Raw genomic sequence first — 21500 nt, forward strand, 5'->3', positions numbered from 1 at the left:
CATTCCTGTGACCAGTCACAAGTTAATCCCTTAGCTATTTCAATGCTAAATTACTAGTTGCCTCTGTGGATGTGTAGGTTTTGACTTTAACATAGCCATTTCCGCGACCATTCACAAGCTAATCCCTCAGCTATTTGCACAAGCTAATCCCTTAGCTATTTCAATGCTAAATTACTAGTTGCCTCTGTTGATGTGTAGGTTTTGACTTTAACATAGCCATTCCTGTGACCAGTCACAAGCTAATCCCTTAGCTATTTCAATGCTAAATTATTGTTGCCTCTGTGGATGTGTAGGTTTTGACTTTAACATAGCCATTTCCACGACCATTCACAAGCTAATCCCTCAGCTATTTGCACAAGCTAATCCCTTAGCTATTTCAATGCTAAATTACTAGTTGCCTCTGTGGATGTGTAGGTTTGTCGACCCGACAGTTCTGTACCTTTCACCTGAAGACGGCCGCTTGCGTTGTGGCCGAAACGTCGTGAGAATTGTATTGTTATTTTATTATTTTATTCTCATTCTACGTGACTTTACCGAAAGAACCAAAGAAGATGAATCCTTGCAGTCACGAAAGCTTCAAATCGAAATTTAATTGATCAGGTTAAATTAATCTGTAAACATTGTGGCCACGGCTGGCGGGTTTAGCCAATTCCAATTTAGATCACCCACTAAAACAATTTCACCTTTTGGGAGGCCCTCAAAAAGCTCTCTCAGTGCAGATACAGCTTCAACATCCTTCCCACTAGGCGGTCTATAGCAGCACACTACCAATATCTGTTGATTATTTGGGAGAGTTATTCTGAGAGCTAAACCTTCAAAGCAACATTTTTTAAACAAGGAGTGAGCTGGTGAACATGCAATAGTATTACGAACATAGATGGCAATTCCACCTCCTTTAGATCCTCGGTCAAGCCGAAAAAGGTTGTAGTTGTCAATCGTAATCTGCAAGTCATTGACGGCAGGAGTGAGAAATGTTTCTGTAAGGCAAAAAATGTCCGGGTCAAGTTTTGCCACTTCTAGTTTTAGTTGACTTAATTTAGTCACAAGCCCTTTGATGTTGACATGTAGAACACCCACATCTTTTCTGCTAGAAAAATCTAATACTAGTTCTTTACATTTGGGCCAAGATGAAGCTCAATACCACCCAGAAATAAGAAAAGTTGAATTAATAGTTTGCACAAGTATTTTACATGTGTAGTGTCTTCAAAAATAATTCACACCGACACTTTGAAACAGGTTACCTGCTTACACTTTAATCACCTATTCTTGCACCAGTTGTAGGCACACCTATAACTATCTGTACGGTCACGTATACTCAACTTCTCCCCGTTCCTATCTATTCTGTACCTCACTTAGCCTGCACTTAGCAGCTTTGCTCCCAGCGACTCCGCAGACAGCAGCTTCGTACTCCGCGATTCCGCACACAGCGTCTTCGCACACAGCAACTCTACACTTCCACCGATGCCCTCGCCTACGCTCCCTCAGACCCGCTCACCCATCTGTCCCGGGCGGGGGGATCAGCCAACACCCGCCTGGCGACGTGCGAGGGTTCAGGTCCCGTTGACGGCTGGAGCGGCAGCGGCGAGATATCTTCACTCTCCGTTCCCGGCAACAACCTCTCCACTCACGCACACACCCTTATATCACCCCACTAATTATCCGAGACCTCCCCGTGTGTCCCTTTAGCTCTCGCCAGGCTGACACCAGTTGGCCCATCAACAGCAACCTCCGGTCGCAGCACGTGCACCTGCTCGACCTCGGTTGCACCCGGTTGCTCCCCTTAATTACTGCCAGTTTGTTGGTGCAAACCTAACGTTGCACATGCGCATCTGTTTGCCTTTGGTTGCTTTCGGTTAACAGTGCGCACCACGTATTTCACGACGCTACACACGTTTAATTTAACTTCTAGGACTATCACCATCTGACACTTTCTTAGCCAGACGTATGAGCGTCTTGATGGGAGAATTTCTGTACTGGGTGATGGTATGACTCTACATTCAGATAGGCATCATTGTGTCTTTTCTTTCAGTAAATGCTCTGTGTTGTGATGCTTGCATAATGCACATGCATCATGTACATTGATTACCATACAAACAACCCAACAGGCAATGGATACCCATCGTCATTTATATGGATTCAATAATCCCACCCCCCATCACATCTACCCCTCTATATAAGGAACGAAACAGGATGATTTTTCCACAAATCTGGCTGTTGCCTGATGAAGCTAGTTGTAATTACTGGCGAAACGTTGTACTCACAATTGTAAATCTTGACTTAAAGCTTTCCTGACTGCAAAGTCACGTAGATAAGTTCAAATTAATAAAAAAATAAACAAAAAACGACGACGTTTCGATCAAAACACAAGCGGCCGTCATCAGGCGGAGAGAAAGGGGGGGGGGGGGGGTAAGCCTCTAAATGCAACTGTTTATAAAGGTTTAAAAGTGGGCGTAGCCCAAGTGTCAAAACGGAGTGGGTGGGGCACAAGAGTCTAGGTCAGCAGTGGATAGACCATCCTATAGAGAACGGAATGGGTGGGCACAAGAGTGAAGGCCACGAGTGGATAGAGCATACTATAGAGATGGAGTCTAGGCCATGATAGAGCAAAAGCTATAGAGATGGAGCCTAGGCCAGCAGTGGCTAGCGCAGGCAATAGGCATGGTGTACTAGAGTTAGTCTAGGCTAGCAGTGGATAAAGTATGCTATAGAGATGGTGTACTCGAGGAAGTCTAACCTAGCAGTGGGTAGCGCATGCAATAGGCATGGTGACTAGTGGTAGTCTAGGCCAGCAGTGGATAGAGCAAGCTAAAGGCGTGGCGTACCACAGTGACGTGCGGTGAGGTCAATGGCTGGGGAGGCACTTACTCGTGTCAGAGCCAGATTCACACACTGAGGCGAGCGTGGCCTCACTGAGGGGCATGTCCTCACTGAGGGGGGCGTGTTAGACACGTACCCCTCAGTGTGGCAGATGTTTCAGTTTCATTTATTTGGTATAGACCTGTGAGCTATTCGGCTCTTGAATCGGGTGCAACCGCAACAAACAAAAACATGAACAACAAACATCTGAAAGTGACTATGTGCAAACAGAAAAATCCAGGAAAAAACAGCAAAATCTTCCAGAAAAAGCACCGTACACCAACGCTGTGCAAAAATCCCAGTGGGATGCAAGTCAAACAACAACAACAACCACAAGACAACTTAGATCAAAGCCATCAGTTTAACTCCGTACTACAACAAACATGGCCAAACAAAAAAAACGTTTTCGAAATCACCTAAATAAAGCCATAAAAGCAATGTTACAGTGATCATAGGAACTGTGACCGAAATTTCACAATAAACGACATAAACAACATGTACCACCAAACTCTGTAGCCATCGCTGGCTGCATGAGTCACTTCACAACAGCAAGAGCATCAGTAGGAGTATAAAAAAAAATGCACCTTTAAAGATCAGCACAGATGTGATAGCTGCCTCCCCTGGTGCTTTTTCATTGCAGTTTCATGACGAGACCAGCGAGCCTAAATATCTTTATACACATACGTGAAATAAGTTACCTGGAGTATGGAAGGCGATGACATGAAATGAAGGGGTCTACAAAAATTACATTGGTGACATACAGAGAGATAGTAACAGGCACGCGCTTATCCAGTTACTGAGGGGTTGCGCAATCAGAGGGGAGGCTGAGCTCGTCGCTGCCTCACCTCTCGTCTCTTCCTGTATTTGCAGCGGTGCTCCGCAATTTTGGCGATTTTGACTATAAAAATGATAGGAATCGTACAGAAATGACATTTATAACACAGATCAGTGGAAAATCTTAATATTTATTTTATTTGATTCTTCTTTTTCTTTTTACTTTTCGTAACAGATATTTTCATTGGAGTATGACAGGTGAGGCTCTGCCTCCCTTGACCGCACGTCCCTGGTGTACTAGTGGTAGTGTAGGCCAGCAGTGGATAGAGCATCCTATAGAGATGGTGTACTAGAGTTAGTCTAGGCCAGCAGTGGATAGAGCAAGCTATAGCTAGTAGTCTAGGCCAGCAGTGGATAGAGAAAGCTATAGAAGTAGTAGTCTAGGCCAGCAGTGGATAGAGCGGGGCTCCACGCCTTAGCTCTCTCCCCGGCGGTTGCAGGCAGAATGATTGGAGAAGGTTGTGTGAGGAGTTAAAAATCTGGTGAGCTTCAGAGAGTGTTAAAAATGGAAACATTACAGCAGTTATGACCTGCACCTATCCACGTGACTTTACCGAGAGACCCAAAGAATATCACATTGTAAATGTTGTGGTATTGCTCCACAACACACTGCTGTGCTAGTAACGAATTGGCATGTTCTGGTTACGTGACAAACCCCTACTAATTGGCTGTGTCGGATGGTGGCGGGTTTAACGACACGTTTATATATTTACGTGATCTAACCCAAAAACCCTGTTCAACGTTCTAATTAGTTATTGAACAACGATACATGGATCTTCTCATGGGAAGATCTCGATTGGTCAAACGGCACGTCACGTGTCCCACGGGGGCGTTGACGTTTCGTGAGGGAAAACCGTTAAACGCTGACGTTTCAAACACAAATAGTGGCCGCCTATTGGTTGAGCTGCTGATCACGTGGGGATGACCGCGAGCAACTTTTCCAGGGGGGCGTGGAATAAAAGGAGGCGTGGTCAATACTCGCGCATGCGCAGTGCGGCAGTAGCCGTGCCGTTCGAACATGTGTGACAATGGCCGAGGTGATGGCAACAGCAACAGCAGGAACAGCGGCAGCAGACGAGACAGAGGAGACAGGGGGAACCGCAGCGGCTCGGCGGCCACACCTACCGCCGTCGATCCTCCTCTCGTCGCGTCGCCGCCGCCGCCAAGTTCACCCATCGCGGCTCCCCGGCTGCCGGAGAGGCCTAACCGAGTCGAAGCCTGCGAACGCTGCCCAGCAGGGCGTGCCTTGGCCGGCGGGGCGCTAGGCGACAATGGTTCGGCGGTCGTACCGGGACGACCACACGGACGGGCTCAGGTGATGATGATGGTGGCGGTTGGATGGGATTGGAGGCGAGAGAATTGGCTTTGAGGATGGTGGCGAGGGGATGAATTGGCTTCTTCAAGCGTTCGGGGAACGGTGGTGGTGTGGTTATAACAATACCCATTGTGGTAGTCGTTATAACGCATATTCATTATCACCGGCACGAGTAGCATCGGCGTTATCCTCGTCAACAGCAGCGTCATCAGTATGGTTTCCGTAAAGGAGTCATCAGAGTACAGTACTTGAGTTAGTAGCATAATCATCGTCAACGGAAGCAGCGGTGTTATGATGACATCAGCGGCATCCAAACAATCGATCTTTAGTAATCGCCATCATAGCAGCATTAGAATGATAATTATAGCTACCGTCATGAGCACCATCATAATAACCATTCGCGACCGTCCGCGTCAATACTCTAGTCATAATTGCCCTATTCTCTGCATTGTAACGCGTTTCGGAAAGGTTACAGAAACATACAAGGCACTTCTCAAACGTGAGGACACGTCATAAAGTTAAGCAAATCTAATAGCCCACTTATGCCTACAGTACTGGATTATAATACTGTACAGGGAAGAACGTGAGTCTTATATTACGGAGAAAATTGTACCGTAATAATCGTTAACGCAATTGGCGCACTCGCATGACCGACACGGCTGAGCACACCTTAATCCAGTAGTGGACTGACATGTATGTGAATTGTTTTTTTTATAATTATTGACATTGACGATACAAAAGTGAGTTTTGACGAGTCGGGTGATTGACAGCCGAAGAGGACTTCGTCCGTGGAGATTGAGCGATAAGATCAGTTTGCGTGCAAGGAGTTTCTGAAATGGGTATGCCCACATTTAGCCGATCAGCGGAGGGGGGTAAAGTATAAGCCCTCGCCTCTTCCAAGCTGTGGCCAGCATGGAAAAGTAGGCCATATACTCTTTAGAAGGGTCTTACGCTCCGTCTGCAGAGGTCCGTCTGCCAGCAGTAGCATGGGCAATACATTCCTAGTCTGCACCATTGCAAACGTGCATCTAATTTTGCGTGTGTACCAGAATCGGTGGGTTTTTTTCGGTGCGTATACGTTGTATGTTATTGGTTTCACGTCACTTGCGCATCCATTAGAGGCCACTACATTTGGAGTGGAAAAAAAAGAAGTTATTGAATCGAATTGTAATGATGAATCATATCGCTAGTGAATTGATGAGATGGAACCAAAGCTGAACATTGCTCGTGCGCTTGCACACGAGTATGTGCTATACATCTCCATATTATAAGCCACTTTGTTGAGCTATAATTTTTGACCAGGTCGCTAAAAAATAAGCTGATAGCTTAAGGGGCATTTTCCCTGGTAAGATAAAAACAACATTGCTTTATCTGTACGTATTATTTAAGTGATTTGTTTACACTTCCTATACTTTGCCCTCCTATCGTGCTTTTGTATTGTTGTAACGTTCTGACCGGCCCCTACTGCACATCTGTAAAAATGAGTTTTGTAGCTCATCAGATTCCGCCAGTATACACAAATATTCTCATTCTGAGTCTATCTGCCCCCTCCGCCTCTTCCCCTTCACTGGTACAAGGAAAACGAGCGATTGCCCTGCTGGTGCCCGTCGTCCCGCACCTCGCACCAGCGCTCTCCGCTTCAGGAGGAGGGGAACGTGGCTGGAGGAGGAGCGGCAATCGTTTCTCCCGTGTCCCATGTGTCGCCCGTTAAGATGGGAGGCGCTCCAAGGAGAGGGACCCGTCCGCACAGTGGTAAGGACCTTGATTGTCATTGTCAATCTTGGTGTATACATTGCTGCATGTAACAATCCACCCAACTTCCCAGTACATTAACAGATTTCATCGCTCCTTCTTTGCCGGTGGATGTTCTCCGGGACGTGTTTCACCTGTGCATTTCTTTAAGAATTGAGTCACATGACCTCTGTGATCTGATTGGAAATTGCCATCCCAGGTGCCCACTGCGAGGAGCTGCAATAGGGTAGGTTCATGTTGTGGCAGTAACAATGAGAAATTCTGTGGCATTGCCATTGACAATTGTCCTCAAATTGCCTCCAATGGATTTTGATCTTAAGAACCGCAGAATGGACAGACAAAAAATATGGATATGAACCGGTGAGAGCGTTTAAAAATATTAATGTATTACTAATGTAATGAAAACGTGCTAAACCCCCCATAGAAGGAAGTGTTTAGTCAGTCTATATTATACCGACTTAGGCCAGAAAAGTGGGGCTGGTGAATGCAGAACCCAAGTCCTGGGACCCCCCCCCCCTCCCCCATTCATTAACCCACACTGACCAGCTTGGTTAAGTATGGGAAGACAAAATAATCCCACAATCGATATAGTGTCAGGAGGTCGCTTTCCATTGGTGCATTTAGAATGACATTAAAAAATGTAAAACCTTTATGCTGATGATACAGTTATTGTAAGAACCATTGGAAATGCACAAGAGCAAATGATGAATAACTTAATTCAGAGGGTTGCAAATTTGGGATCAAGATACACATGGGCAAAACAGAAGTCGCGTACATCAAGTTCGCTAAACACCAGAGTTTATATTCTTTGGGTCTTTCGGTAAAGTCGCATAGATAGGTACAAATTAATAAAAATAGTAAATATAAAATAAACAAACTACGACGTTTCGATCACAACACAATTTCAGTTTTCAGTTTATTTGGTATAGCCCTGTGAGCCATTCGGCTCTTGAATCGGGTGCAACCACAATAAACAAAAACATGAACAAGAAAATATCTTAAAGTGACTATGTGACTGTGCAAACAGAAAATCCATGAATAAAAAAGGCAAAATATTCCTGAAAAAGCACCATACACCAACGCTGTGTGCAAAAATCCCAGTGGGATGCAAATCCAATAACAACAACCACAAGAAAACTTAGATTAAGGCCATCAGCCTAACTTTGTACTACAACAAAACAAACATGTCCAAACCAAAAAACTTTTCCTAATCACCAAAAAATAAAGCCATAATTGCAATGTAACAGTGATCATAGGGACTGTGACCGAATTTTTTTTTATATTAAACTACATAAATAACATGTAACACCAAACCCTAGAGCCATAGCTGGCTCCATGAGTTACTCCACAACAACAGAAGCATCAGTTGGAGTATCAAATTTTCCAATGCACCTTTAAGATCAGCACGCTAAATCAAAATACAGATAATGCTTTGAAGCGTCATCCAGAGCAAAACATTTTATTTTATTTTACGCCAATGAATAGCAGTGGCAGCTAGGGGTGTACAACTCCTCTAGAGCAGTTTTGAGAGAAGATCTCATTGGTAGCGATTCAAGTTGCAGTTTATTGGCAATAGCATTCCAGACCCTGGGGGCATCAATAGCAAAGGCCCTTCCTCCAGTTTTTGTACGGCAATAGGGAATGTGAAGCTGGTAAATGAGCGAAGACCTGAGGTCAAATTTGTTCTTTGAAACAGAGAGGAGATCCAGCATGTAGTCTGTGGATTATTTTTTAAGTACATCGTGAATAAATAAGATCTGGTGCACAAGCCGTCGAACATTAAGAGATGTTAAGTTTGACCCAATGTAGAGATCACAGTGGTGAGTCCTGTATGGGCAGTTCAATGTAAAGCTTAAGGCCGAGTGATAGATGGAATCAAGCTTCTTCAGTACAGTACTTGGGGATGAGTTATACACGATGTCACAGTAGTCAAGTAGAGGCAGTATGGTAGCTTTTATCAATTCCAAACGGAATATTGGGGGGAAACAGTGCTTGTGTCAATACAGAAAACCAATTTTTATTTTTGTCTTTTTCCCAATATAATCAATGTGATCTTCAAAATTCAGTTTTGAATCCAGGATGACCCCAAGATACTTATAAGATCTTGACTTGCTCTATTTGATAATTATTTAAGGAATGTAATTGGGGAAAAATAACTTCCAGCTTTAGTTCTGATGAGAAGCATAGCACCTTGGTTTTGGAGGTATTCAGGACTAATTTAACAGCAACTAGCTGATGTAGTTTGTTGAAATCACCCTGTGGCTTAGCAATCACGTCATCCGGAGAGCGGCCAGCAGTAATCAGTATCGTGTCATCTGCAAAAAGATTTACCCTGGAATGATCCAGGTCAGTGCCCAAGTCATTGACATAAAGAGAGAACAAAAGGGGGCCGAGGATGGAACCCTGTGGAACCCTTTTTGTTATCTTAACACTGTTTGACCTCCAACCATCTGTGAATACAGTTTGGGTGCGAGAAAAGAGGTAATTTTGTAACCAGTTTACTGTGTTTTCTGAAAAACCGAGGTAACTTAGTTTACTAAGCAGGGTGTTGTGGTCTACTGTATCAAAAGCTTTGGACAGGTCAAGAAAAAGACAGGCACAGTACTGCTTATTATCAAGGCTACTGTAAATGTGATTCAGAGAGTCTAACGCAGCAGATGTGGTGCTGTATTTTTTTCGGAATGCAGATTGTTTTAGATTGTTTTAGATGTAGTAGATTGTTGGTGGACAGGAAACTGCTAATTTGGCAGTTCAATAATTTTTCTTAAATTTTCATCAACGGGGACAAAATTGAGATAGGTCGATCGTCATCAAGAGGAAAGAGGGGGAAAGCTGCTGAATGCAGACTTTTATAGGTTTCAAATGGGTGTAGGCCTCGGGCCATAACCCTGGATCATGACCCTAGGACTACATGACCCAATGACTTACACCCATTTTAAACCTATAAAACAGTCTGCATTCAGCAGCTTTCCTCCTGATGACGATCGCTTGTGTTGTGATCGAAGCGTCGTAGTTTTTTTGTTTATTTTATATTCATTATTTTATTAATTTGTACCTATCTACGTGACTTTACTGAAAGACCCAAAGAATATGAATTCCTGCAGTCACGAAAGCTTTAAGTCAAGTTTTAACCAGAGTTTGTCGGAGGGACAACTGGAAAACACATGTCACTGCATATATACCTATGGCAGTTATTGAAGGTGGTTGTGTGTCGCACTTATGCAGCCTCATATGAGCAACTGGCACAGTGTGTGTACACCAAAACTGAAACTAAACTATTTTTATTTTACCAAGTAAGGCTCACTGAGCTATATAGCCAATTTTTCAAAAGTGACCTGGCCACAAATGATAGCTCACCGAAGTGACTTATTTGGAATCGTATAGCAGCCAAATTCTCTGAACGCATGTTGATTCTAAATCTGGAGGCAAAATCCAGGAGGACCTGGAGAAAAATCCAGATGACCATGGGAGGAACATGTAAACTCCAAATATACAGGAGTCTCAGGGTCAGGATCGAACCCACACTTTCCTGTATACCAGGTGAGCTAGTTAACATCTCGCCACTGTCGCTCTCTCACCACATCGGCATTAATACGTGTTTGCCAACATCACTTGCCCCGACAGTCTGTTTAAAGACGATACGGGGGATGTTTTGTCTTCGTGTCATACCCGTGCAGGTAAGGGCAGCGGCAAGCCGCGGACTGCGCCGCTGCTTGTTTCCTCCACACTGCGGTCACCCCAGGCCTCCGCCTCCGCCACCACCGTCAAGTCACCTTCTTCGCCAGTGGGGAATGGCCTGCCCTTCACTATCCGGTCTTACACGACAGTGGGGTCGCCAGCCGCTGCTGCTACAGCTACTATTGGCTCGCCAACGATGACGTCGCCGCTTGCTACTGCAGCAGCAGCAGGGAACTCTCTCCCGCGGAATAACGTGGGAGGGAGGCGGAGAAACAGGGCGAAGAGGTAAGGGGGCCCCCGGGGTGCTGCCCTGAGACCTGTGATAATTTACAACGTAAAAGGTAAAGGTTCAGCCCTGAAATTGCTTGCTTGCACCACTGATGAAAGATGGCCCTCCACTAGAGTGTGCTCTAGAGAGCCACTTGAATGATGCTATTTGGTCTACTCTTCCATGTTGGCCTGATATCTTGAAAGAGGTGTATTGATTTAATCAGAATTTGTGTAACTTAATCAGTGTTAGTAGGGTTTCCAAGATGTGACGGGACAGAAGGAAGTGTCATCAGTTTACTGTCTTAGAAGATTGACATGTACACCCCAAATAGAGATCCCCACACCACCACAGAGCCCCACAGACTTCTGCAGAGCCCCCACAGACTTCTGCAGAGCCCCCACAGACTTCTGCAGAGCCCCCACAGACTTCTGCAGAGCCCCCACAGACTTCTGCAGAGCCCCCACAGACTTCTGCAGAGCCCCCACAGACTTCTGCAGAAACCCACAGGGATACTACGCCACTGCTTCCCATGTGCACACCACGCAATTTGCACAGTTCGTAAATGCACATGCGTGTTGGTGTGTGCAAGCAGGCAGGATGCTGTGCTCGCTCACAATCGCAAGGTCACAGACTACTTTCCTGTGCGGCGAAGCCTACGACGGTGCAAGTCCCAGCTGCAGGTGCCTTTCTCTCTCTCCTCCCTATATAGCTCTGTGCGAGTCTGGAGACGTGTGAATCAGTAGAACACGAAAAGTTTGGTTCTCCTCCCTAGTCTGTAGGTATCTTTGGTGATGTATGCGAGTCCCAGTGAATTTGAGCCTTTGGGTCTCTGTTACTCTGGGTCTGTGTGATCCTGTGTCTCTTAGTTTGTGTGTATCATTCAATAAATGAGTAATGTATTTGTCTCTATGTATGTTCAACTTCTTTCAGACCATACATAGCCAACTGTGCTAATCGGAGGTGCAATCTCCGATTGTGTGCCAGCGTCATCGTCAAAATTATCAAAATTTTAAAATAAATAAACTTGCAAATCTATTTTTATTATACATATCAGACATTGACTTAAAGCTTTCGTGACTGCAGAAATTAATATTCTTTTGGTCTTTCGGTAAAGCCACGTAGAATATCACAAATGATATTTTTATTTTTTATTATTGTTTTTCTATTTCCGTGGCTTTACCGAAATACCCAAAATATATCGACCACCTCCTGCAAAAAACTTGGCAGGACTCTCCTGAAAAATAGTTTGGAGACTGGGCAAGTCCTTCGTGGGTAATGGGCATAATAAATAGATATGGATCATGGGTCAGGTGTGGTTCATATATGACTTTTAAACCAAGTGCATGGCTCTTGAACGGGGACCGCTTTACTTTTGACACAAGATGGGATGGTATATTTTGTGTTATCGGTCTCATGTGTTCGTTTCCTCTCATTTGTATTGCCCGTGTTTGCTTGTTCTTGTGCTCTCTAATTTGTATTGTCTCATTTTTTTTCTTGTATTGCCTGCCTCATCTATTCTGCCTCATTTATACATTTAAATTGTTTTGTTTTTACCATTTTTTTCCATTTATTTAATCAAGTTTGCATTGTCTATCCCTTAAGCTCTGTCTCGTTTGTAGTGTCTTTGTTTGATCTGCATCATTCATTTCATTGCGTTTGTAATTTTACAGACGGAGGAGCAAAATCAAATTGACGACGCGATTCTGTGTGGAAAAGAGGAAGGCCTGGAGGTGAGTGCCGACTTAAGAGTACTTGTTCCAACAGCCTCGATGGCTATATCGGGAATCTTTGTCATTGTTTGTGCATGCTTGTGTATACGTGCATCTGTGTGTCTGTTTGGGTGGGGAGTGGTAATGTCGTGTTTATCAGGCTGCGCTACGAACCTGCGACCCAAGTTCGATTACTGCTCATGGCCTACACCAGTGACAAATATCTGAACGAGTCCTGGGCCTCCCCTCGGTTGACTCGACCTCCAATGAGTACCTGGTGTGATGTGTATACCGCCATTCGGGACGCAAAGGCTGCTGGGCATGGTGCTGGCCACCCACCCCCTTGCGGGCTATGCAGGCTTTGCCCCAAAAGTCTCTTAAGGCTGTATGGGGGATCTTTGTCTTTGGGGGGAATCTTGTTTTTATTTTTCCACTGATAAAACGCGGCAAACGATTGCAGACCCTTCTGAATATGACACACATTGCTGCATATTTGCGGCAAACTAACTGACGTTACTCGCAATTAATGCATAGATAGCCCCTCGCTCTGGCGCTGCATGGCCCCTAAGCAGATTCAGATGAGGTCAGTGAATCAGTTTGGTTCCGGCTCTGTAAATGGCCAATGGAAAACCACCTGTAATGTGAGGGGGGCCCCCCTTTACCCCCCTTCCCACCACGCTGTCTCTGCTACGATGGTGCCAGTGGAAAACGGTTATCTGTCTCTGCGTGCGTGATCAGGTGCGGGAGGTGCTGGGTAAGGGCCGTGGCGTTTTCGCCACCCGCTCGTTTGGACGGGGAGACTTTGTGGTCGAGTACTCGGGGGAACTCATCGGGCTGACTGAAGCAAAGACGCGTGAAGTGAACTATGCCCGGGACCCCGATAAGGGCTGCTACATGTATTACTTCTGCTACCTCAACAAGACCTACTGGTGAGTGCGGAGTGCGTGGGGTCCCAGTTATTGCTTGGGGCGTGCCCTTTAATTGTTCAACATCTCGCCGCGCCTGGTATACAGGAGATTGTGGGTTCTATCCCTACCCTGACGATGCCTGTATATTTGGAGTTTGCATGTTTCTTTCCCTGTGGTCGTGAGGAGTTTCTCCGGGTCCTCCTGTTTTTCCCTCCACATTTAGAATCCAACTTGCGTTTAGAGTATTTGGCTGTTATAAATTCCCACACGATCATAAGCCACTTTGTTGAGCTATCACATGTGGCCAGGTCGCTTCTGAAAAAGCTATATAGCTCAGTGGACCTTACCGGGTGAAATAAAAATAGTTCATAGTTTTGAGATGAGATGTGGCGGAAGGCACTTGGAGTTGCGGAGGCAGTTACGCAAGTCCCGTAGGAATGCAAAGCTCGTCATTATTGTTTGTAACTTGTCGTTAGTGTCGACGCCACAGCCGAGTCTGGCCGCCTGGGCCGCCTCTTGAACCACAGCAAGATGGGCAACTGCAGGACCAAGCTACACCTGGTTTGCTGCGGGGAGGGGGGCAGCCCGGAGAGGGGTCGCGGCGGCGTGCCCCGCCTCATCCTGGTGGCGGCGCGGAACATCGGCCTGGGCGAGGAGCTCATGTACGACTATGGCGATCGCAGCCGCGAGGCGCTCAACGCTCACCCCTGGCTTAAGAGCTAGCGGGGTGGGGGATGTGATTGGATGGATGGGAGGGGAAGAGTGAACGGGTGAGTGACAGGGTTTGTGGATGGATGAGTGTGAGCAAGTGAGTGAATGCTCAGTGCTCGCCTGTGGTTAAAGAGCTAGTGGTGGGGGGGTGTGGGAGGGGGAGAGTGAGCGAGTGAGTGACTGGCGAGTGAGTGTGCAACGCTCGCTTTTGGTTGAAGACCTAGCGGCGGGAAGTTAGTGGGTTGGTGGGTGGATTCGAGGGAGAGTGAACAGGTGAGTCAGTGGTGAGTCAGCGCCTTGCATACAGGAGGTCATGGGTTTGATCCCACAACCTCAGGGCTCACCCTTGGCTCAAGAGCTCGCAGGGGGAGAGTGGGTAGTTGATTGGACAGGTGACTGGGTAACAGTGGGTGGATAAGTGAATGGGTGCGTGTGGTAGGGGTGGATGAGTGGGTTGTGTGGATGAGTAGGTAAGTGGGTGGGTGGGTAGATGGATTAGTGAGTTGGTGGATGAGTGATTGGGTCAGTAAGTAGTGGGGCAAGTGAGAGTGAGCATGTAAATCAGTTGAAGTGAGCAAGGGAGCAATAGGGTAAATGGGAGTGGCCACAAGTGAGGGCAATTCATGCTCACCCTTGTCTCATGGACTAGCAGGTGTGTGGAAGGGTGGGTTCGTGGGTGAGGCCAGTGAATGGATGATTGAGTGTAAGTGTACGTTTCTGTGGATATTAAACGCACAATGAATTTACATGAAAAAAACTTGCTGTTGAACATAACACATCTCACACGAACAACACACACAGTGCACACCACGGTCGCATATGCATTGTTGGCAAGATACACAGTCAACTACACATCACATGTGTACTTCGCAACAGCAGCAACAGATGCCATTCTTCACGAAAGGACGGCGACATCTCCACGGTGCTTGTGCCATGCTATGTGCACATTGAGGCTATCACGTGTAGTGTCGAAAACTTGCTGGCAGGAGGTTATGTAGGGGTTGACTGAGATGACTGGCAGATGTTACCACCTGTCCACACTATACCATGAAGACCAAGATCTCCCGTTTCGCCTTAGCAGACTGTTGGGGCAAGTGATATTTACAACACCTATTAAGGCCAGAACAGCACACCAGGGGGTGGGTTGCTAACACCACTCGGCCACCTTCCTCTCCTCGGTGCTGATCTTTACACATTGCACAAGGCAATCGTACAAAGGCTGAGTCGATCTAGGGTAGTCCCATGACCGGTTCAGATGTTCGTCATTGATCTTTGATTAGCACGGTCTCGCGTATGGTGTGAAAGACGTTCAACATACATGTTGGCTGTGAGCAGGAAACGAACATAGGTCTCCGGGTTGGGATCACGGCGTGCTAATCACTGCGCCACCACTCTACTAGGCCGCACCTGCACACACGTTGACCCCATCACACTCGGATGTGTCTTAACAGCAGATGTGCTCAGCTGTGAGTGACGGGCACGTTTGCGTGATTTTGACTCCCCCCCCCCCCCAGCCTCTGGGTCACTTGAAGATTGCGACGCAATATTGTTTAATAAACGCGATGATGCCCGGGTTGCACGGACGGCCAAACTCAAGTCGACTCGAGTTGGTTACGAAAAATTGTAGCATAAATGGTCACTGATCGGTCACCAATGTTTGTGCAACAAACCGCTACATAAATTTGGTCCGGCACTCGTATTAATATACAGTATACACATTACTGGACATCTGTGAAAAAAGCTTCATAGCTCATTAGATTCCTCCAGTCTAATAGAGATTCTTATTGTATCAGTTTCACTGTCAGGCGAATCATGCACTCTTCTACGGATTGAGTGGGAAAGGTGCTGTCTGGTGTTGGCCACTGGGGAAACAAAGGTGGCTGGGCGTGTCGTTAGCCATACCGCCTAAAGTGCCATACGATCCTTACTAGGTGCTCGCTAGCAGCGCTCGTTACAACAGTTTATGGCTATAACGAAGGTTTTTGTGTACTCTGCGTGGACTGGATGCCGCTTGAAGGGATCTCGGAGGTAGTTCTCAACACGAAGGGATGCTCTGCGAGTAATCCCCAATGGAATTCTTCGTCTCATTACATGCCATTTAGCACAATGGATGTACAATTATGGGGAAAATTGCGCTCTTAAAAGTGACATTTCCATGAATTTCCACGTTTTGAAGGCGTTATCATATGAATTGGGGATGCATTTATGCTCGGGCTCCAACAGCCTTGATTCTGAGGTTTTGGGAATTCGGGGCAGCCCATGAAGCGATATTGGTACTGACAATTTGTACCCAGGTCCGAAGTGGCAGCCCAGCTCGATTTGACAAGAACGGGCACGGAAACTCCGTAGCTGGATGGCGGCAGCTTGTGTCTTGAGGAAACGTGGTTTCCAAGTAGAAGGTCCAAAAATTGTCTTTAATATGGCTGGGGGGTCGGGAGTTCACAATATACCCCTTAGCCCCCATTCTCACAACCCCTTCAAGCAAGGGGGGTTGGGGGCTGCAGGGGGTGGGGAGGTGCTTTTTCTCTGAACTCCCAAGGGTAGTGGAATCGGTAGTTTTGCTTATCGCTTCATTTTCTCGAACGTACATTTATACCGACAAGGTATTTTCCACTGCACGATCCGAGCCACGCCGGAGTTGTATCGAGTCAGCCTGGCTGGTGTGACTGGTTCCCCTCCCCCCCCCACTGCATAAAATGCTATCCGTGCCGATGACGCCACACGCAGTGGAGTCGAGGTGCGTGCGGGTTTATGACGCGTCGATGTTGCATGCAACGAACGCGGCATGAGCCCCTGTTCCTGCTTGGCCGACAGCCAGATGTTGTCTTGACGGATAATCACGGTTTGGTTTCCAGCTCGGCTTTGGGGAAACAGTGGAAAATAACCTGAACCAGGCTCTGCTCGGACGTGTTGGTGGAAAGTGGCTGTGTTTGCTAACGTTCCAGTTTCAACTACCTGAACTCTGCGATAAGTTATGGGATTTTGCGTTTTTGAAGCCACCACGTTTTTCTTACGATTTCTAAAGTTTGCGATTTTTAAAGCTTGCGATCAGGTGTGAATGTTGCAGCAATGTTTTTAAACCCTCTGGTGGCTGCAGGGGTAGGGGGAATTCTCTACAGACAAACGTATAAGAGTGCAGCCCTCTGTCAATCCACTGCTCGATGAAAGCGTCTCTATTCCGCATAATTCAAGTGGTAATTTGGTCATATCTCTCCATGCTGGTCCGTGCTTTTAGTAAAGGGGGTTGGTGAGGACAGAACCGCCAATTAAAATATAACTCCGCCAATGGTAGCCGTGATTGTGAATCTAAACCCAGGTGCCCAGGTTGGTGGTGCGGTGCGCTGCGCTACACCACCACTCTGCCCATTGACAGTTTGTGAATGATTGCGATGTCACTATCGTGCTGTCGCAGTCTAAATGGTTGACACACCAGACTTGCAATCCAGAGGCGGATGGTTTGATTCGATCTCCCGGTGCAGCAGTTGAAATAATTGTGAATGTATTCTAAATAAATCCCCCCCAACCTTATCTGTGCTGTCCGCCCAGTAGTATAAGTGGGTACACCACAGTCAAATCAGTAGGTGTCCTGTGTGGTGGGGTAAATTGTGGGTACAGTTATCTCTTCGAAGACGTCTGGCCAACGTGTAGGGTAGGCGGAGCTCCCTCTCGCGAAGGCTTCTGCCAGCAGTGTTGTGAGCAAGTACTTTTAGGGCTGCATCTTTTATTATAGTCTTGGTAATTATAATATTCGATAATCATGCGTGGTTTTGGTCGTACGTGTGAGTCCAGACCATCGGTGTACCCACGACACTTGCCAGGAAGTTCGTTTGTTTGATCTAAATGAAGATTTAACTTCCCAAACGTGCTTTGATTATATATAATACTCTTTCAGCGTCGTTGTGGCGATGAATGAATTACTAAAATTACCCTAACTTTCTCATTGCTCTTCAAGTAAACAAATAAACGTGTTTCGTAAACAACCCGACCGGCTGCACAGCATTCATTAGATCAGCAGCGTTGGTTCATTCCAAGCAAACTCTGATAGTGTTTGCGACTGAACATATGGCAGTTTACCAGCGTTCCAGCAAGCCTCACTGCTGGTGAGATGCTGCAATGTTGAAACCGGCCCAGAGTTTGCTTGTATTGAACCAATGCTGCTGATACGATGTACTCCCGGAAGGCCGTGTGGCCGACGGGGTGTGTAAAAGTTGTTTTTTGTCACGTGGAGAGACTGATGTGGGGGAAAAGGCGTATTTTATTTTGAGACGTATTTTAAAGCGTTGTTATAGAATCGATTGCAGATTCCAAAGGTTTATGATGATCGGATGATTGAATACGCTTTAGCCTTCAGTTAACATTGGAGGTGATTGTTGGGCGAACTTTGGGTCCCCGCAGTCAGTTCCGAAGCGCTTGGTTGTCTGTGTGCTCTCTTGTCTTATTAATAAGACAAATACAACCATGATATGAAATGTATTATCCGAAACCAATATGCGGCTTCGAGAGTATGATGTTACCTATGTTATGTCACTTTTGTGCTAAACAATTACGTGGAAATTCTAAAGGATCCGACATTTTAAAATGGAACAAATCGGATTTCCACAATGTGCTATCCATAACTCATTCCGATTACATAATAAATGTTAAACAAATTCCTCTCAATCCACTGCTGGATAAAGGCCTTACCCTCACTGCGTGTCGGTCCTCTTGGGGCTTGTTTGACCATACTTCACAATGATCACTTGGTTGGTGATGGTTGGTAAACCGATAATCAAGTTTTGGGATGTATCAGTCATGCTATCAATGTACAAAAACGGATATTAGCAATCCTATTTGTATTTCACATAACCTGGTTAACAACTTGATGCATTGTTTTGTTGGATTCTGCCATGGTGTAATGGCTCGTGTGCTAACTTGCAATTCAGAGGTCACTGGTTCGATCTTCAGGCGCGGCGGCAGAAACAATGGGGCAGTTTCTGAAATGGCCCCCACTGCCTCTGTCCACCATGTGATATAAAGGCATACTCCACAGATGTATGTATGTATGAATGGGGAGCGGAAGTGTAGCGGTTAGCGCGCTACGCTCCGAACCTGGCGACCCGAGTTTGATTGCTGCTCACGGCCACCGCCAGTGACGATCATCTGAACCGGTTTTGGGCTTCCCCTAGGTCGACTTTGCGTCAAATGAGTACCTAATGCGGCGTGTAAACAGCGTCACTGGGGAGACAAAGGTGGACGAGCGTGGTGCTGGCCATCCACCCTTCATAGGTGCTCGTTAACAGCACTTGCCCCAACAGTCCGTTAAGGCTATACGGTATCTTTTTATGTATGTTGAACTTCTTTCGCACCGTACGTAGCCAACCATGCCAATCAGATAGTCATGTGGTGGGATAAAGCGTGAGTACTCAGATTTCTTCCAAGACGTCTGGCCAGTGTGGAAGAGTAGGCCAATATAGAACCTTCTAGAGGAGGTTCTCTGGTGTCTTCTCGTGGGGGCCCTTCTGCCAGCATTTGTGTGACCAAGCAAATGCAGGACTGTGGCTTTACCTACATTGAAAACTCATTTCTAAATAGAAAACGTATTTCTTTAACTGCTTTTTTTTAATGTATTGTCCTTCCGCACCTCCGATTAGCACGGTTGGCTACGTACGGTGCGAAAGAAGTCCACACATACATGTTTATCAGTAATTTGTATTATTACAACATAGATGCGACATTTAAAACAATTGCAAGCTAGTTCTTGAAAGCTGGGTTTCTTTAATGCTATTTCGTCTACGTGATGCAGTACAGCCTCGCATTTCTGATTCGTGGGCATTGAGGTATCGGCCGATATGTGAAAGGGTCTTGTATGTGAACATCCATACGAAATGACAGTTGCACCGTGCGCGAATAGGCTACTGTGATAAAATAAAACGCAACCTATTTTAAACGTGGAAAATTAATTCGCTGTTGTTTAGCAGGACGCGAATGTATGCGAGATTAAGAATATATACACATAACTGCGTGTGAAGAGGTCTGGTATCTTAACATCTATTGACAATAAAACACTGCACTGGGTGTGTGCGGTTAATTGGTCGTCGGATATGCGACGTTGTACTACATATACACACGAGGTGATTATTTATGCTTTGGAATTCCACATGCTTTTGGTGAGTTTATTCAAAGGACAGAGAACACCAGTTTTCGCAAAGTAGTGCCACGCATTTTATTGACCTTCGAAGGGACGATGATGGTGCCTTGATTTGATCACTGACCAGCAGTTGAACTCGCTACCCGAGTGTGCGGTCAATCGCTTTCGCAACTGGTGGTGGTGGTGGGGGCAGGGATAAGTCAGAGGTCAGGGTTAGACTTCAACTGTGCCAGGATTTTCAAAACTCACAACAAACTTTAGCGTTTCGCTCATTACACCACGTTACACGTGCGTGATCATTGGTAAACAAATCCCAAGTGATGTAGAGTGCCGCGGATGCAAAGTGGAGATCGAGGTTGCGTGCGTGAGATCTTGTGTCCCACGTGTAGAGAATTCCGATTCACATAAAAATAGAGATTTTGTGTGTGTGTACATGTCCCACAGTGCATAGCTCTTATTATTAGTATCACGCTTGTTTACCCAGGAAGGCCTCTCGTGACTCTTGTTCAGGAGGGTCCTGCCAAGTTTTCGCAGTAGGAGAGGGGAGATGATTGCTTATGTATAATCCTAATTGAGTAATTTGCGGTCTTATTTTGTCGTTGCAAATTTGGACTGACGTCAGCACACAATGGCTGGTCGACACTTGCGAGTGACGTCACGGAGTCGTTAACGCGCACGGTGAAGCGGACGGCGCTTATATTATTTTTTATTACACGCAATAACAATCACCAGGGCGTCCGCTGGATTGCAACTGTGAACCTATGCAACAGGCGACTGAACGCGCTATCTCGACGCCACGTCACCACCACCAGCTCTTGATTTAAACTTAGAAACCTTGTGCACGCATTGCGTGGTCTCCACATGACGTTCAGAGGTCGACAACTGAATTTAAATCGGCGCGCTCTGCGCCACGCGTGTTAGCCCGTAACTTTGCATTATAACGGGGAAGATTTGGTACGCCTGAAGAACGGTGGCGCTGTCCTGCTGCTGTTGGTGACGCGCGGACTGGATTTAGGGACAAAACCCCCTGCACTGACGGCATCGTCACAACCGTGGGGAGTCGCGGCTTCATTATGGCCGCTCTGCTCATGTATTCATTGGTGCTCTGGCCCACATTTGCCTGCTGAGGTTGAGTAACTTGTGACTAAATGATCACAGCGCGTGTCTGACCGTCTGCCTGTGCTTAAGAGACCAGATGGGATCGAGATACGAAGCTGGGTGTTGTTTCCGCACGTTTGATAATAAATGTGGTCTTTGATATTTTTAAGTGGCTGGTGAGATTTTGTTCGTTTTGTTTGAGCATTTTTTTTTATCCCTCCCCCTCCCAGATTGTGCCATC

General features: G+C 46.3%; 1 protein-coding gene across 3 annotated transcripts; it reads left to right on the forward strand.

Moving 5' to 3' along the window:
• The first annotated feature begins 4627 nt into the window (after nt 1–4627).
• KMT5A (lysine methyltransferase 5A) lies at nt 4628–21428 on the forward strand. 3 transcript variants are annotated; one of them, XM_032958401.2, is made up of 7 exons: nt 4628–5005; nt 6583–6757; nt 10435–10720; nt 11296–11386; nt 12377–12436; nt 13154–13344; nt 13814–21428. In XM_032958401.2, exons 1-7 carry the CDS (start codon nt 4709–4711, stop codon nt 14037–14039), a joined length of 1326 nt encoding a protein of 441 aa, XP_032814292.2. In that variant the 5' UTR covers nt 4628–4708; the 3' UTR covers nt 14040–21428. The 3 variants fall into 3 exon arrangements, with proteins under 3 accessions (XP_032814292.2, XP_032814293.2, XP_075924520.1); XM_032958402.2 differs by having other exon boundaries at nt 4632–5005; nt 13800–21428; XM_076068405.1 differs by having other exon boundaries at nt 4635–5005; nt 11299–11386; nt 13800–21428.
• Nucleotides 21429–21500: the final 72 nt, after the last annotated feature.

Source organism: Petromyzon marinus, chromosome 21 (genome assembly GCF_048934315.1).
Source record: "Petromyzon marinus isolate PM22_M1 ecotype Great Lakes invasive population chromosome 21, UKy_Petmar_22M1.pri1.0, whole genome shotgun sequence".
NCBI lineage: Eukaryota > Metazoa > Chordata > Hyperoartia > Petromyzontiformes > Petromyzontidae > Petromyzon > Petromyzon marinus.

Coding starts and splice junctions, on each gene's coding strand:
- KMT5A (XM_032958402.2), top strand. CDS start 4,709: ATGTGTGACAATGGCCGAGGTGATGGCAACAGCAACAGCAGGAACAGC. Junction 12,437..13,153: donor GAAAAGAGGAAGGCCTGGAG/GTGAGTGCCGAC, acceptor GTGCGTGATCAG/GTGCGGGAGGTGCTGGGTAA. Junction 13,345..13,799: donor TACCTCAACAAGACCTACTG/GTGAGTGCGGAG, acceptor ACTTGTCGTTAG/TGTCGACGCCACAGCCGAGT.